Below are 14223 nucleotides of genomic sequence, written 5' to 3'. Positions count from 1 at the left end.
CTCCTGTACTCAATACTCTGACCAATAAAGGAAAGCATACCAAACGCCCCCTTCACTATCCTATCTACCTGCGACTCCACTTTCAAGGAGCTATGAACCTGCACTCCAAGGTCTCTTTGTTTAGCAACACTCCCTAGGACCTTACCATTAAGTGCATAAGTCCTGCTAAGATTTGCTTTCCCAAAATCCAGCACTTCGCATTTAGCTGAATTAAACTCCATCTGCCACTTCTCAGCCCATTGGCCACCTGATCAAGATCGTGTTGTAATCTAAGATAACCTTCTTTGCTGTCCACTATATCTCCAATTTTAGTGTCATTTGCAAACTTACTAACTATACCTCTTATGCTCACATCCAAATCATTTATATAAATGATGAAAAATAGTGGACCCAGCACCGATCCTTGTGGCACTCCACTGGTCACAGACCTCCAGTCTGAAAAACAACCCTCCACCACCACCCTCTGTCTTCTACCTTTGAGCCAGTTCTGTATCCAAATGGTGAGATCTAACCTTGCTAACCAGTCTCCCATGGGGAACCTTGTCGAACACCTCATTGAAGTCCATATTGATCACATCTACCTCTCTGCCCTCATCAATCCTCTTTGTTACTTCTTCAAAAAATGCAATCAAGTTTGTGAGACGTGATTTCCCACTCATAAAGCCATGTTGACTATCCATAATCAGTCCTTGCTTTCCAAATACATGTACATCCTGTCCCCCAGGATTCCCTCCAACAACTTGCCCACCACCGAGGTCAGGCTCACTGGTCTATAGTTCCCTGGCTTGTCCTTACCACGTTCTTAAACAGGGGCACCAATTTGAGTTATTCTTGTCACATATACCTAAGTATAGTGAAAGGTTTTGCATTGCAAGCAGTACGGGTAGTCATAGCAAACAAGAACATACAGATCATAGGGTGCTTAGACAGAGTGAGGCAGACAGGGTTACACTGCAAAAAAGGTGCAGAAAGCAAGATCAACATTAGGTTTGAAAGTAGAGAGGTCAGCAGTCTGATCACAGCAGGGAAGAAGCTGTTCTTAAACCTGCTGATGTGTGTTCAAGCTTCTGTATCTTCTGCCTGACGGAAGAGGTTGGAAGAGAGTATTACCAGGCTGGGAGGGGTCTTTGATGATATTGGCAGTCTTTCCGCGGCAAAGAGAGTTGTAAATGGAGTCCATCGATGGGACATTGGCTTTCGGTATTGTTTTAGGCTGTGTACACAGCTTTCTATAGTTTCTTACAGTCCTGGGCAGAGCAGTTGCCGTTTCAAGACATTATGCACCCGGATAGAATGCTTTCCATGGTGCATCTGTAAAAGTTGGCGAGAGTCCGTATGAATGTGCCAAATTTCCTAAGCTGCCTATGGCGTTGATGTGCCTTCTTGACTGTCACATCTACGTAGGAGGTCCAGGAGAGATTGTTGGTTATCGCCACTCCTAGAACTTGATGCTCTCAACCCTCTCCACCTCACTCCGTTGATGTAGGTAGGGGCGTGTCCTCCTCCTTTCTTCCTGAAGTCAATGCTCAGTTCTTTTGCTGATACTGAGAAATTGTCATCGTTGCACCTTGACACCAAGCACTCTTATCTCCTTCCTGTATTCTGACTAATTTTTGATATCCAGCCTGCAACGGTGGTGTTGTCAGCAAACTTGTAGATGGCATTCATACGGAATTTGACTACACAGTCATGGGTGTTCAGGGAGTACAGTATGGGACTAAGAACACATCCTTGCAGGGCGCCAGTGTTGAGAGTTTTAGATTAGATTACTTAGTGTGGAAACAGACCCTTCAGCCCAACAAGTCCACACCAACCCACCGAAGTGCAACCCAACCAGACCCATTCCCCTACAATTACCCCTTCACCTAACACTACCCCTTCACCTATTCAGCATGGTCAATTCACCTAACCTGCACAGAAACCCACGCAGACACGGGGAGAATGTGCAAACTCCACACAGTCAGTTGCCTGAGGTGGGAATTGAACCCGGGTCTCTGGCGCTGTGAGGCAGCAGTGCTAACCACTGAGCCACCGTGCCGCCTGTATTATTGTGGAGGAAGTGCAATTGTCTATCTTCACCGAATGCGGTCTGTGAGTCAGGCAGCTGAGGATCCAGTTGCAGAGGGCAGAGCCGAGACCTTATACCCGTCATCATGTTCTAAACAAAAAGACCCCACCCCAGGTTTTTCAACTGGAAGAATTGCGGGATTTATCAGATTTTAAGAAAATTCAGGTAGAGAACTGCAGAAGAAAGAACAATGGAAAATGGTCTGTAATAAGGTGGAAGGCAAAAATGATTTCAGTGACAAAACATGATGAAGGCAAAAGACTAAGGGAATGAAAATAGACAAGAAACATATCAGATATTTCACTGAGGTGAGGTGTAAATGGCAACAGCATAACTGTTCTTGCGAGAAAATGCGAGTCGTGGTTATGATCTATTTATTCATTTGTTTAAAAGAATAATGTTCCAAGTGACCATATCATAATTCACATTCCAGAGCACTCTGCTAGAGGACCAGGAATACCACAGTGGAGAAATGCCCAGTTGTGTGTTTCAATATGATAGCATTTTAATCTTGAGTGTATGGTAGTTGTTTACATATTTGCTGTTGAGTCTAGATTTGTAACTTGATTTATTTATTCAATTGACAGACTCTAGATGTTGAGAAAATACCAGCTATGAAACACTATGTGAGTCTGCTTGTGCTGATATGCAGTAAGGTATCGTTTCCCAGCAGTGATATCCTACAGGATGTGTCTGTGATTTATGCCGTTCTAGGTAAGTTTTTTGGGGAATCTCAAATTTTCTCTCACAGAGGAGAGATCTCACGCAACCATTAATGAAAATATTTATCATGGTTTACATCTTAAATTGTATTTTGCCTTACATTGTACTGCAATGATAACTCTAACCGTTTTAGGATACGAAGGCCTGTACTTTTACTGTCATGATGTAAGAGTTCTCCTCAGTTTCTGTGCATTTTCAAGCTGAATACACTATGCCAGTGAGTGTGCATCATCAAATATTGTTACAAGGCCAATTTACGGACTTCCCTATTTCCATTCAATGTTGCACTGAGAGGTTGGAGAAACTGGGGTGGTTCTCAGTTAAGGAGGCCTTGAAGAGGCTTTAAAGAGATGTGTCAGTAGCATCAATGTGATGTACACGAGTTGTCCAGCCAACTGAGTGAATTATCTCCCAAGGAATCAGAGTTGCTATGGCAGTGTACATACATCTTTATTACTTGGTGCTATGAATAGTGATGGTAGAGGCACCAATTTTCTTTCCATCACTTGGCTGCTGAGAAATTTCCCTGCTCCTTGCCACCTGTCATTGGCATTTGTTGGAATGACTTGCACTTTGACACTTGACCTGTTTGGCAGTGTTATGACCCACGCCTTGGCCATTAATTACTGGGGTGGGACTTGAACTCAGAGCTACTGGCTCTGAAGCAGGAACACTATTGCTGTGCCACAAGACCTCCTTGGTGCTATAATGGAGCACAAAACTGACTTCAGTTTTCCTGGGTGGCAGGGGTGGGATGCAAGAGAGAGTAGGGGACCAAAGTTGCTACTTCTACATGTGGTTCAGGGTCTCTTGCTTTGACCGTTTTGTGTATCTGCACATGTGGAGGATTAGTTGTGACAGTGATAGATATCTATATCTGAGTAGCTATTTGACTAAGATTGCCATGGAGAGACAATTCCCATTGCAGCACAATTGGATTTGGTGCCTTCAGAATGCAAAACCTTGCAAGGGAGTTATCTTTCTCTTTAAGAAGCTACCATTAATTCAGCTACTTATGAAGAAATCTCATTGACAATCAAATACTGAAGCACTTATTTAAACTTTATTGCATGTAGCAACCAAAACAAGACCCCTCGAGTAAGTTAAACCTCACAACCCAACTTTGCTCTTATCCAGTTAACGTGCAATTTAGCTCTGATTCCAAACGACAGCGTCTGTCTCTGCATGTCTAAGGTTCAATCCTTGTTCAGTGTGGTTCCCTAGAGTTCTGCTACTGATGAATCCTGAAGTGCAGTTCTGTCTTGTGAAATTATTGATGATCCTTTAGATCTGTTCATCCACAACATTGACTATACTTCTTCAGTCATTGAGTCTGTAGCTTGCCTACTTATCAGTAGCTTCCCTGTTCCTTGTTACTGCAACAACTTTCTTGCAATTAACCCCTTCATCTCAGGACATTCCTTATTTGGGCATTTTAATTGCCCATTTTTCACAAGGCAGCAGGTTATCCAGCAGTTTCTCCTCATCCCTTTCATTTTGGGGAAACTGTTTATTCCAAGAAGAATTGTCACTAATTCTTTCAATCCCTGAAGAGTTATTAAAGTTTTAAAGTTTACAGCAGCAAAGCAGTGATCTGAACCAAGCCATCTGAAGGAAGCTCTCAGCTCAGGCAAGGGGTACCTGTGTTTTAAAAACAAGGAAGTAAATTTTAAGAGAGACTTTTCTGAATGGGGAGTCAGTGTAAGTCAGTGAGCACGGGGCTGTTGGGTGAATGGACTTGGTGACAGTTAGGACATGGGCAGTAAGCCTCACGATTACAGAGATAGGAACATAGGAGGCTGGTGACAGGGAATTGAGATAGTCAAAGAAAAGTGCAGGTGTGGAAACAGCTGCCTAATATCCTCCAAGTCAATAGCCTGATTTTTTTTTTTGTTTTGATCCCCCCCAGCCGAGAAATGCAAGATTTATGATAATGATGACAACTGGGAGTTACAGTATCCTTATTGCCAGACACTTAAAGGTAAGGACATTTGTGTGTCTGTGAGTGTAATTTTCTCCACAGATGCTTCTGGAGCTGTTAACTAGTTCCAGAATTTTCTGTTCTTATTGTTATATAATGTGATATGCTTGAACCAAATATGTTTAGGGAGAGCACATCTCTCAATATAGATAAGGTTATGTTAACCCCACTGGACAGCTTTTGCTGAGTAAGATTGCCATGGAACCACAATTCTCATTGCAGCACAATTGGATTTGGTGCCTACAGAATGCAAAACCTTGCAAGGAAGTATCTGTCCCTTTAAGAGCTACCTTTAATTCAGCTACTTATTAAGAAATCCCTCTGTCACTATAGGATACCAATCAAGGCCTTACATTCTACCACTCGGTAGAATATTTGGGAATTATTGAATGTTGACCCCCCATAACCTTCGTTATTTTATTTTTTACTGCAGTGTCTATATGAGTATCATTGAAACTTATGTTCTTTTTTTCTAATAAATACTTACTTTATTAGTTAAAAATCACACAACACCAGGTTACAGTCCAACAGGTTGATTTGGAAGTGCTAGCTTTTGCAGCACTGCTCCACAGCCACCTGATGAAGGAGCGTCGCTCCGAAAGCTAGTGCTTCCAAATAAACCTGTTGGACTATAACCTGGTGTTGTGTGATTTTTAATTTTGTACACCCCATTCCAACACCGGCATCTCCAAATCATGACTTATTTTCTTGTCTCTGTAACTAGGAATGTTAAAGGATGAGAAAGTCTTTCCAGCCAAGGATAATCGTTGGGTGTCTCTGGCCAGCTCCCCTATGATACCAGACAATAAGCAACTGGAGCGAATTTTTAAAGCACATTCTCTGTGTTTGCTCAATCTGCCTGCAGCGGAGAGGAATCTGCTAAACTCCAAGATCAAAAGGAAGCAAGGTAACACTGTTAACACTGTTGTATGTTCATCTTTGCTGCCTAGATTTGTGAAGCTTTCCTGGTCGGCCTATGGAAGCAGAAATAATGCAGAGGCATGTGGGGAATGTTCAATGAGCAGTGATGGCTAGGAGTGACCCAGTGGGTGCTGTGGAATATGTCATTTCGTACAGTGTTATGCTTTACACAAAGGGACTTTAGAAAGTAGGAATTTTGTGAAACTTTGCTAAATGATGCTGCCTAAGGCACTGTCTGTACAGTTCTTTACCACCCACCCATTCTCCTATCCTGATACCTGATATTGTTTCTTCAAGGTGGTTGGTATTTGCCTTTTTGTTTCTGGTATCTGCAGATGTGAAAACAAAACCATTAAAATTTCTAGTCTGAGTCACATTAAATGTGGGAAAAATGTGTCAATAAAATGAGTTTAAAAGTCTTGGGCGGTAAAAGAAGTCCAGGCAAAAGTGTTCTAAACAAAGACAAGAGCTTTGTGAGGTTTTATTGAATATTGAGTTTACTGGTTCATGTTCTTGATCTGAGACTGGTTCAATGCTTGCCATTGGGGAGACAGGATGCCAACTTGTGGAACATTTCTGAGAATATCTCTGCGACAGGACATCTACTTCAAACCCACTGACTCCCCCAGCTACCTGGACTACACCACCTCCCAACCCCCCCACCATAAAAACGCTATCCCTTATTCCCAATTCCTCCGCCTTTGCCCCATCTGCTCCCTTGAGGACCAATTCTACCGTAGAACATCCCAGATAGACCCCTACTTCAAGGACCATAATTTCCCCTCCCATGTAGTCAACAATGCCCTCCAGGAGCATCTTCTCCACTTCCCACCCCTTCATCCTTGAATCCTACCCCTCCAACAGCAACAAGGACAGAACCCCCAGTTCTCGCTTTCCACCCACCAACCTCCGGATATATGGCGTTATCCTCCGCCACATCCGCTACCTACAGTTAGACCCCACCAACAGAGATATATTTCCCTCCCCACCCCTTTCAGCATTCTGCAGAGACCCATTCCCTCTGCGACTCCCTCATTAGGTCCATGCCCCCTACCAACCCACCCTCCACTCTCGGCTCTTTCCCTCAAATGGTGCCCCCCCCACCTCCATCCAAGGCCCCAAAGGATCCTCCCACATCTGGCAGAGATCTTCCTGCACCTCCAAACACCTCATCTACTGCATCCGTTGCTCTCGATGTGGTCTCCTCTACACTGGGGAGACAGGATGCCAACTTGCAGAACGTTTCAACTCCCCCTCCCACTCCACCAAGGACATGCAAGTTCTGGGCCTCGTCCACTGCCAAATCCTAGCCACCCAATGCCTGGAGGAAGAACACCACCTCATCTTCTGCCTTGGTACCGTCCAACTACATGGGATCAAAGTTGATTTCACCAGTTTCCTCATCTCCCCTCCCCCCCCCCTGCCTTATCCCAGATCCAGCCCTCCAACTTGGCACCGCCCTCTTGAACGGTCTTACCTGTCCATCTCCCATCCCATCTCTCCGCTCCAACCTATCACCATCATCCCCCACCTTCATCCATCAATCACATTCCTAGCTACCATCCTCCATTCCTAGCTACCATCCTCTCAGCCCCACCCCTCCCATTTATCTCTCAGCCACCTTGCGCTCCCCCACATTCCTGATGAAGAGCTTATGCTCGAAACATCAACTCTCCTGCTCCTCGGATGCTGCCTGATTTGCTGTGCTTTTCCAGCACCACTCTTTTTGACTCTGATCTCCAGCATCTGCAGTCCTCACTTTCTCCTCAATGCTTGCCAGGCCTTTTATGTTTTATACATAGAGTCATAGAGATATACAGCATGGAAACAGACCCTGAGAAACTGACAGTGAGCTACTATGCTGCCCTCATTACCTCAGTTCTAAAGGGTCATAACCCTGAGGCTGTGACCTTGGGTCCTAGTCTCTCCTATGAGTGAAACAATTTCTCCATTTCTACTCTATCCAGGCCTCTCATTATTCTGGAGGTTTTGATGAAATTCTCCCTCATCCAACACCTCAACTGCTCCTTAAATGACAAGCCCTTAATTCCTGGATCTTTCTTGTAAACTTCCTCTGGACTCCCCGGAGCCAGCACATCCTTCCTATGTACGGAGCACAAAACTGCTCACAATATTCCAAATGCTGTGTGACCAGAGCTTGAAACAGTAAATCCCTCATCTTGTATTCTAGCCCTCTTGACATGAATGCTAACACTGCATTTGCCTTTCTAACTGCCAACTGAACCTGCATGTTAACCGTAAGGGGTCAGGAATCTTATCAAAGACATAGCAGATCAGGGTAAAGAATGAGTTTATAGAGGTTTTACATGCTAAAATGTGGCACAATTAGTTTGAATCTATAAATGTTATTGTAGGGAAAAAATGTATCTAATTTACCCAATGAGTAAATATGTTGCCTGATGTGTCAGAACTCAAATAGGATACAATATAGGCGAAAGTGGGTACTGCAGATGCTGGAGATTAGAGTCAAGAGTGTGGTGCTGGAAACGACAGCATCCGAGGAGCAGGAAAATTGATGTTTTGGGCAAAAGCCCTTCAGCAATGTTGGTATTCATTTCAAGAAGGTTAGAATACAAGAGTAGGGATGTACTACTGATGCTGTATAAAGCTCTGGTCAAACTGCATTTGGAATATTGTGAGCAGTTTTGGGCTCCGTATATAGGAAGGATGTGCTGGCTCTGGGGGGATTCCAGAGGAAGTTTACAAGAAAGATCCCAAGAATGAAGGGTTTTTGCCCAAAACGTCAACTCCACTGCCCCTTGGAAGATGCCTGACTTGCTGTGCTTTTTCAGCAACACATTCTTGACTAGGATTCAATGTCAGGCCTCCAGTTTGCTGAACTGGCTGATCACCATTATAGAGTCATAGTCATAGAATCATACACTGCTGACAAGGCCCTTCGGCCTATCAAGTCTGCACTGACATAACTACCACTAAAGGCATGTTAATCCTGCATTTGTCCCATATCCTTGAATGTTATGATATTACAAATGCTTGTCTGAATGTTTTTTTTAAGGTTGTAAGGTTTCCAGCTTCCAATACCCTTCCCAGGCAGTCCATTTCAGATTCCCACCACCCATTGAGTGAAAACATTTTTTTTTCCCAGATCCCCTCTAAATCTGCTGCCCTTTACCCTAAAGCGATCTCATGATTGACCCCTCAACCCAGGGGAAAAGGTGTTCTCTATTCACCCTGACCGTACCCCTTATAATCTTATACACTTCAATCATGTTCTTCCCTCAGCCTTCTCTGCTGTGAAGAAAACAATCCAAGCCTATCTAGTATCTCCTTATAGCTCAACTATTCCATCCCAGCCAACAGCTTGGTGAACCTCCTCTGTACCCCCTCGAGTGCTATCATCTCCTTCCTGTAGTGAGGTGACCAGGACTGCACACAGTCCTCCAGCAGTGGCCTAATCAATGCTCTGTACAGCTCCAACATTACCTCCTTACTCTTGTACAACACAACTGATGAAGACAAGTTGTCATACGCCAACTTAAGGGATCAGTGAATTACCCCAAGATTCCTCTGAGCTACCCAGTGTCCTGTCGTTCATTAAATACTCCCTCATATTGTTTCTTCATCCAAAGTGCATCACCTTCCACTGATCACGGTTAAATACCATCTGCCATTGCTCTGCCTATCTGACCAGCCCAACCATACCTTCCTGTAATCTACAACCATCTTCTTCACTATTAACCCCAACCAATCATGGTGTCATCTGCAAACTTGCTTAACATTCCCCACATTTTCACCAATATCATTTATGTATATTACTAACAATAATAGAATAGAATATCCTTCGTTATCCACGGATACTGCAGTACAGGAGAACAGTGAAAAGGTTTTACAATGGCTGCCTCTAGTGGTGCCGTCTTAGGTACAAGTACCAAGGTATAAATCTTGGAACCAAAGAGGAATGGAAGGAAAAGTAGTAGCATTACTTAGTGTTTAAAGATAAGTTAGACGTAAGGTAGTTATAACATAGTTAAAGAATTGACATGACAGTCCGCTAATGAATTTCAGATTGATATTACATAGGAGCAGCAGCTCAGCAAGCACACGGTCTGACTGGCCACTTCTAGCCTCAGTCCAACAACTGACCCGCTCTGCTCCAAGCCTTCAGTCCACTCCACCAACACTCAGCTGCACCAAAATATGTTGCACAGTCCAGGGACATGCTTCCCCTCATGCTCCTTCTGATCTTTGTGGTACATCACTGGACACCAGCCTCCAGGCACTCGAAAAGCCTGATACTACTACCCTTTGTGTCCTATGACTAAGCCAGTTTCTGGTCCGTCTCACCAAGTTTCCCTCAATTCCATATACTTTAACCTTCTCAGTCAGTCTCCCATGTGGTATCTTATCAAAGGCTTTGCTAAAATTCATATAAACTACATCAACTGAACTTCCATCATCCACACACTTGATTACATTTTTGAAAAATTCGAACAAGTTTGTTAGGCGTGACCTCCCTCTGACAAATCCATACTGACTATCCTTAATTAACTCATGCTTTCCAAGTAGGTATTACTTCAGCCCTTCAGGATTTTCTCCAGTAGTTTCCCTGCCACTGATAATGCGACTCACAGGTCTGTACTTTCCTGATTCATCTCTATCACCTTTCTTAAAAAGTGGAATCACATTTGCCATGCCTCAGTCCTCTGGCACTCACCCCATGGCCTGAGAGGAATTAAAAATTTGTGTCAGAGCCCCTGCAGTTTCTTGCCTCACCTCCCACAGTAGTCTAGGATGCAATTCATCTGGGCAAGGGATTTAACTGATTTTAAGCCTGATAAAGCCTCCAAGATCCCCATATCCTATGTCAAACTGTGCAAGTTCCTCACAGTCCCCTTTCTGGAATTCTGTACCTATGTTTTCCTTTGCTAGCATGAAGACTGAACAGAAATAGTCATTCAACACCCTTCCAATATCCTGCAACTTCACACACAGGTTGCCCCCTGGTCCCTAATGGGCTGTATTCTTCCCTTGGTTAACCTCTTCCCTTTAATGCATTGATAAAATATCTTCGGGTTCTCCCTAATCCTGTTCACAAGTCCTTTTTCCTGCCCTCCTTTTGCTCTTCTAATTGCTTTCTAAAGTTCTTTCTTGCACTTTATATATTTCTCTAGGGCTGCAGCTCCCTTTGGACTTGCTAAAAGCTCTACTCTTTTTCCTTCTCCAGTTCTGAATTGTCCTAGACATCCCTGGACTTATGCTCCTACACTTCCCCAGAGGGTACATGTTTAACCTGTACTCTCCCCAGCTCCTTTTTGGATGCACCCCTATTGCTCCATTGTAGTCTGACCCACAAGGAGCTGTTTCCAGTTAACAGTGGCCGGATCCTGCTTTATTTTAATAAAATCTGTCTTCTCCCAATCCAAAACTGACTTTTGCAAGCCGTATTTTCCCTTGTGCATAACAAATTTCAATCATACCATGTTATGGTCACTATTGCTACAATATCTCCCCACTGCCACATTGAACACTTGTTCGGCTTCTTTGCCCAGAACTAGGTCCAGCCCTGCACCATCCCTTGTTGGGCCTTCTGCGTATTGATACAAAAGCTCCACAGGATACATTCCACGAAATCCAATCCCTCTAAACCCTTAACACTATGACTATGGTTCTGTTCGCCGAGCTGGGAATTTGTGTTGCAGACGTTTCGTCCCCTGTCTAGGTGACATCCACAGTGCTTGGGAGCCTCCTGTGAAGCGCTTCTGTGATGTTTCCTCTGGCTAACCGCTATAAATGGCGGAGGAAAGATCACAGAAGTGCTTCACAGGAGGCTCCCAAGCACTGAGGATGTCACCTAGACAGGGGATGAAACGTCTGCAACACAAATTCCCAACTCGGCGAACAGAACCACAACAACGAGCACCCGAGCTACAAATCTTCTCACAAACTTTGACTATCTCAATTTATCTTTGAAATCCCCTCTTACACACCTCTGTAAATATTTGCTTCTCTGTTTCCTGCTGACTCTTTGGGGGCCTATAATACACTCTCAGTAAAGTGACTGCCCCTTAATATTCCTAAGTTCTATCCACAAAGCTTCGTTTTAACTATGATTGGGTTCCTCTCAACACCACTAGACCAGAACGGAAAACTAAAACCTGTCAGGCTTTCTGCTCCCTCTTTCTGTGCTTTTTTAATCTGCTGAAAAATGTGGAAAACTGCTTGGATTGTCCACCTCATGGAGTAGTACCTTGCTTGTAGTCTATCGTGGCCCACCTCGAAGGAGGGTATTGGAGGGCCTTGTAAATCAAAAGTCAGCACCATTAGGAGAAAACTGAAAAAAAACCTTTAAACATTGTAATGGTGTTTGGGTCTACATTATGTAAAATGTAATCATATCTTTCATTAGAGTTTCGATTTAATGAAGACGATCGCAACTTATTTTTTGAGATCTGTGGGGTGAAGCCACTCTCCAGCTGCATCAGTGTGGAGGTCCAGACTGAGAATTACGTCCCCTGTCCAAAGGTCCAAAACTTTATCCATTCACTGGCTCCATTCATCCAGAGGTGGCTGTTCCACCACGATGATTTCAGTCACATTTATGAAGATCTACAAAGTAGTAATGTTGCTGCAAGGCTTAAGTCAATGATTTTCATACAGGTAAATATTCTATTTATTAAAATTTTATACATGGTGTGATACCTGTAATGTTTATAATGCAGCACAGAAGTTCCTTTTTATAAATTCACAATTTCCAAATAAACAGGAATGACACCCTTATTGGACAGCTAGTGACCTGCCCCTGAAGGGCGATGCTGACCAAGACCAAGGAGAATTCCCTTTCTTAACCATGCCAGGGGATCTTTTGCATTTACCTCAACAGGCAGTTGGAGTCTACAGTCCAACATTTTCTTCAAAACGTGGCCCATGCAGCAGTCCCTCAACATACCAACCTTCATTATATAATGAAGTCTTGGAAGACTCAAACTCACAACTACCGATTGAGGTGGTAGTGCCAGCAACTCACTAAGCTGGCCCCAGTGCACCCCCTAGTGGTAGTACTTTTCCTTCTGTACTTACTGGTGGAAATGTTTCCCATTGAATTAATCCATCTGTCTGAAACATTTCTGGTGTAGTAAATCTAGCTGTTTCCCGAACACGTCGTGGTTTAGCCCTGAAACAAACACAGAAAATACCGGAGAAACTCAACAGATCTATGGAGAGCAAAACAGAGTTAACATTTCAAGTCCAGCAATTCTGAAGAAGGGTCACACTGGTCTCAAATCATTAACTCCGTTTTTCTCCTCATAAATGCCCACTGAGTTTCTGCAGCATTTTCTGTGCATGTTTCAGATTTCCAGCTTTCGTTGTATTTTATTTTTCTTTGATGGGTTTAGCCTGAATGCCTGCTAGCTGTCTCTATTTTTAATGTAAAATACAGAATTTCAAGTGATTATCTGTGACAGTCAGATTTCTGTAGCTGTAGAAAGAAAATTTCCACAACATTTAAATCATCCACACATCTGAAGTTGGACTTTAATATCAGAATCTATTTACAGACACCTTTCTAGATCGATCTGATTCGCCTCTGATAAGTTGGTGTTTTGGGCAAATTTTGTTTGTTTTCCCATTGGATACAAACAGACCGTTGGACCCAAACTCAATCATTTCTTAATGAAATCCTTCTGATTCAAGTTGATATATTAGCCCAGAGGTTACTGCCTGGTGAGACTTCTACCACTGTTAGTGGGCAGTGATATTACAACTTCCTTACTGGCGAGTCCCCCCTATGGAGTTGCAGTAACACCATTAGCCTGTCCAAGTAGACAGTCATAATAAAGAATTTTTGACACTCAAATAGGAAACAAAAATTTGCAGTTAAGTACAAAATATTTAACTTGGAGACTTTTTTCACCCAGCCAGAGTAAAAACTGGAGACATCACTTTGGGTGAAGGTACAAGTTAAAATCTACTGGAAAACCTTTTCTTTTTAAAAAAAATTGAAAATTAGTATCCAAACACTATTCAACTTGATTATAAAATTATTTCTTCAGGACCACTTACACAATTTTCATCACATTTTGTTAAAAAGGCTAGATTTGAACAAGATATGATTTTTTTAGACCATTTCTGATGGTCATGTGGAAGTGGGAAAGTTGAAATTCTCACTGATTTCAATAACTTACCACTGGGGGTGGTAGAGGGAGCAGTATTCGCTCTGCAGCCTGTATTAGAGTCCTGAATGATAGTTTACATTTTCGGGTTTCGACAGTAATCTACATGTGCCCTATACCCTGAGGTTGTGTCAACATCAAAGGGAAGTTACAGAAAGCACCAGCACCTTTGCTGTCAAACCTCCCCAGCCATGTGCAACCCATCATATTAATGCGATACAAGTTCTGTCCTCTTTGCACCTTTAACAGCAACCATTAGGATTTACATAGCACCTTTTAACATAGTCAAAAACTTAGCAGTTACTTATAATCATGTTGGGTTTGAACAGTCTCAGCCTAGCTTTGAGGTGGTGTTAGTATATTGCATTAAATTGATT

The 14223-nt window shown here is 43.1% G+C and overlaps 1 protein-coding gene across 6 annotated transcripts in view; it reads left to right on the top strand.

The window, feature by feature from the left end:
* Positions 1-14223, top strand: part of wu:fj29h11 (protein NO VEIN) — a 154611-nt gene that overhangs the window by 115211 nt on the left and 25177 nt on the right. For all 6 annotated transcript variants that reach the window (XM_043715132.1, XM_043715131.1, XM_043715130.1 and 3 more), the window contains 4 exons: positions 2656-2782; positions 4701-4772; positions 5497-5679; positions 12082-12332. In XM_043715132.1, the coding sequence (XP_043571067.1) occupies positions 2656-2782; positions 4701-4772; positions 5497-5679; positions 12082-12332 (633 nt within the window). The remainder of the gene's footprint in view (positions 1-2655; positions 2783-4700; positions 4773-5496; positions 5680-12081; positions 12333-14223) is intronic.

This window comes from Chiloscyllium plagiosum, chromosome 24 (genome assembly GCF_004010195.1).
Source record: "Chiloscyllium plagiosum isolate BGI_BamShark_2017 chromosome 24, ASM401019v2, whole genome shotgun sequence".
Taxonomy (NCBI): domain Eukaryota; kingdom Metazoa; phylum Chordata; class Chondrichthyes; order Orectolobiformes; family Hemiscylliidae; genus Chiloscyllium; species Chiloscyllium plagiosum.
Note: the sequence above shows the minus strand (reverse complement) of the source record. Positions and strands in the feature narration are given on the sequence as shown.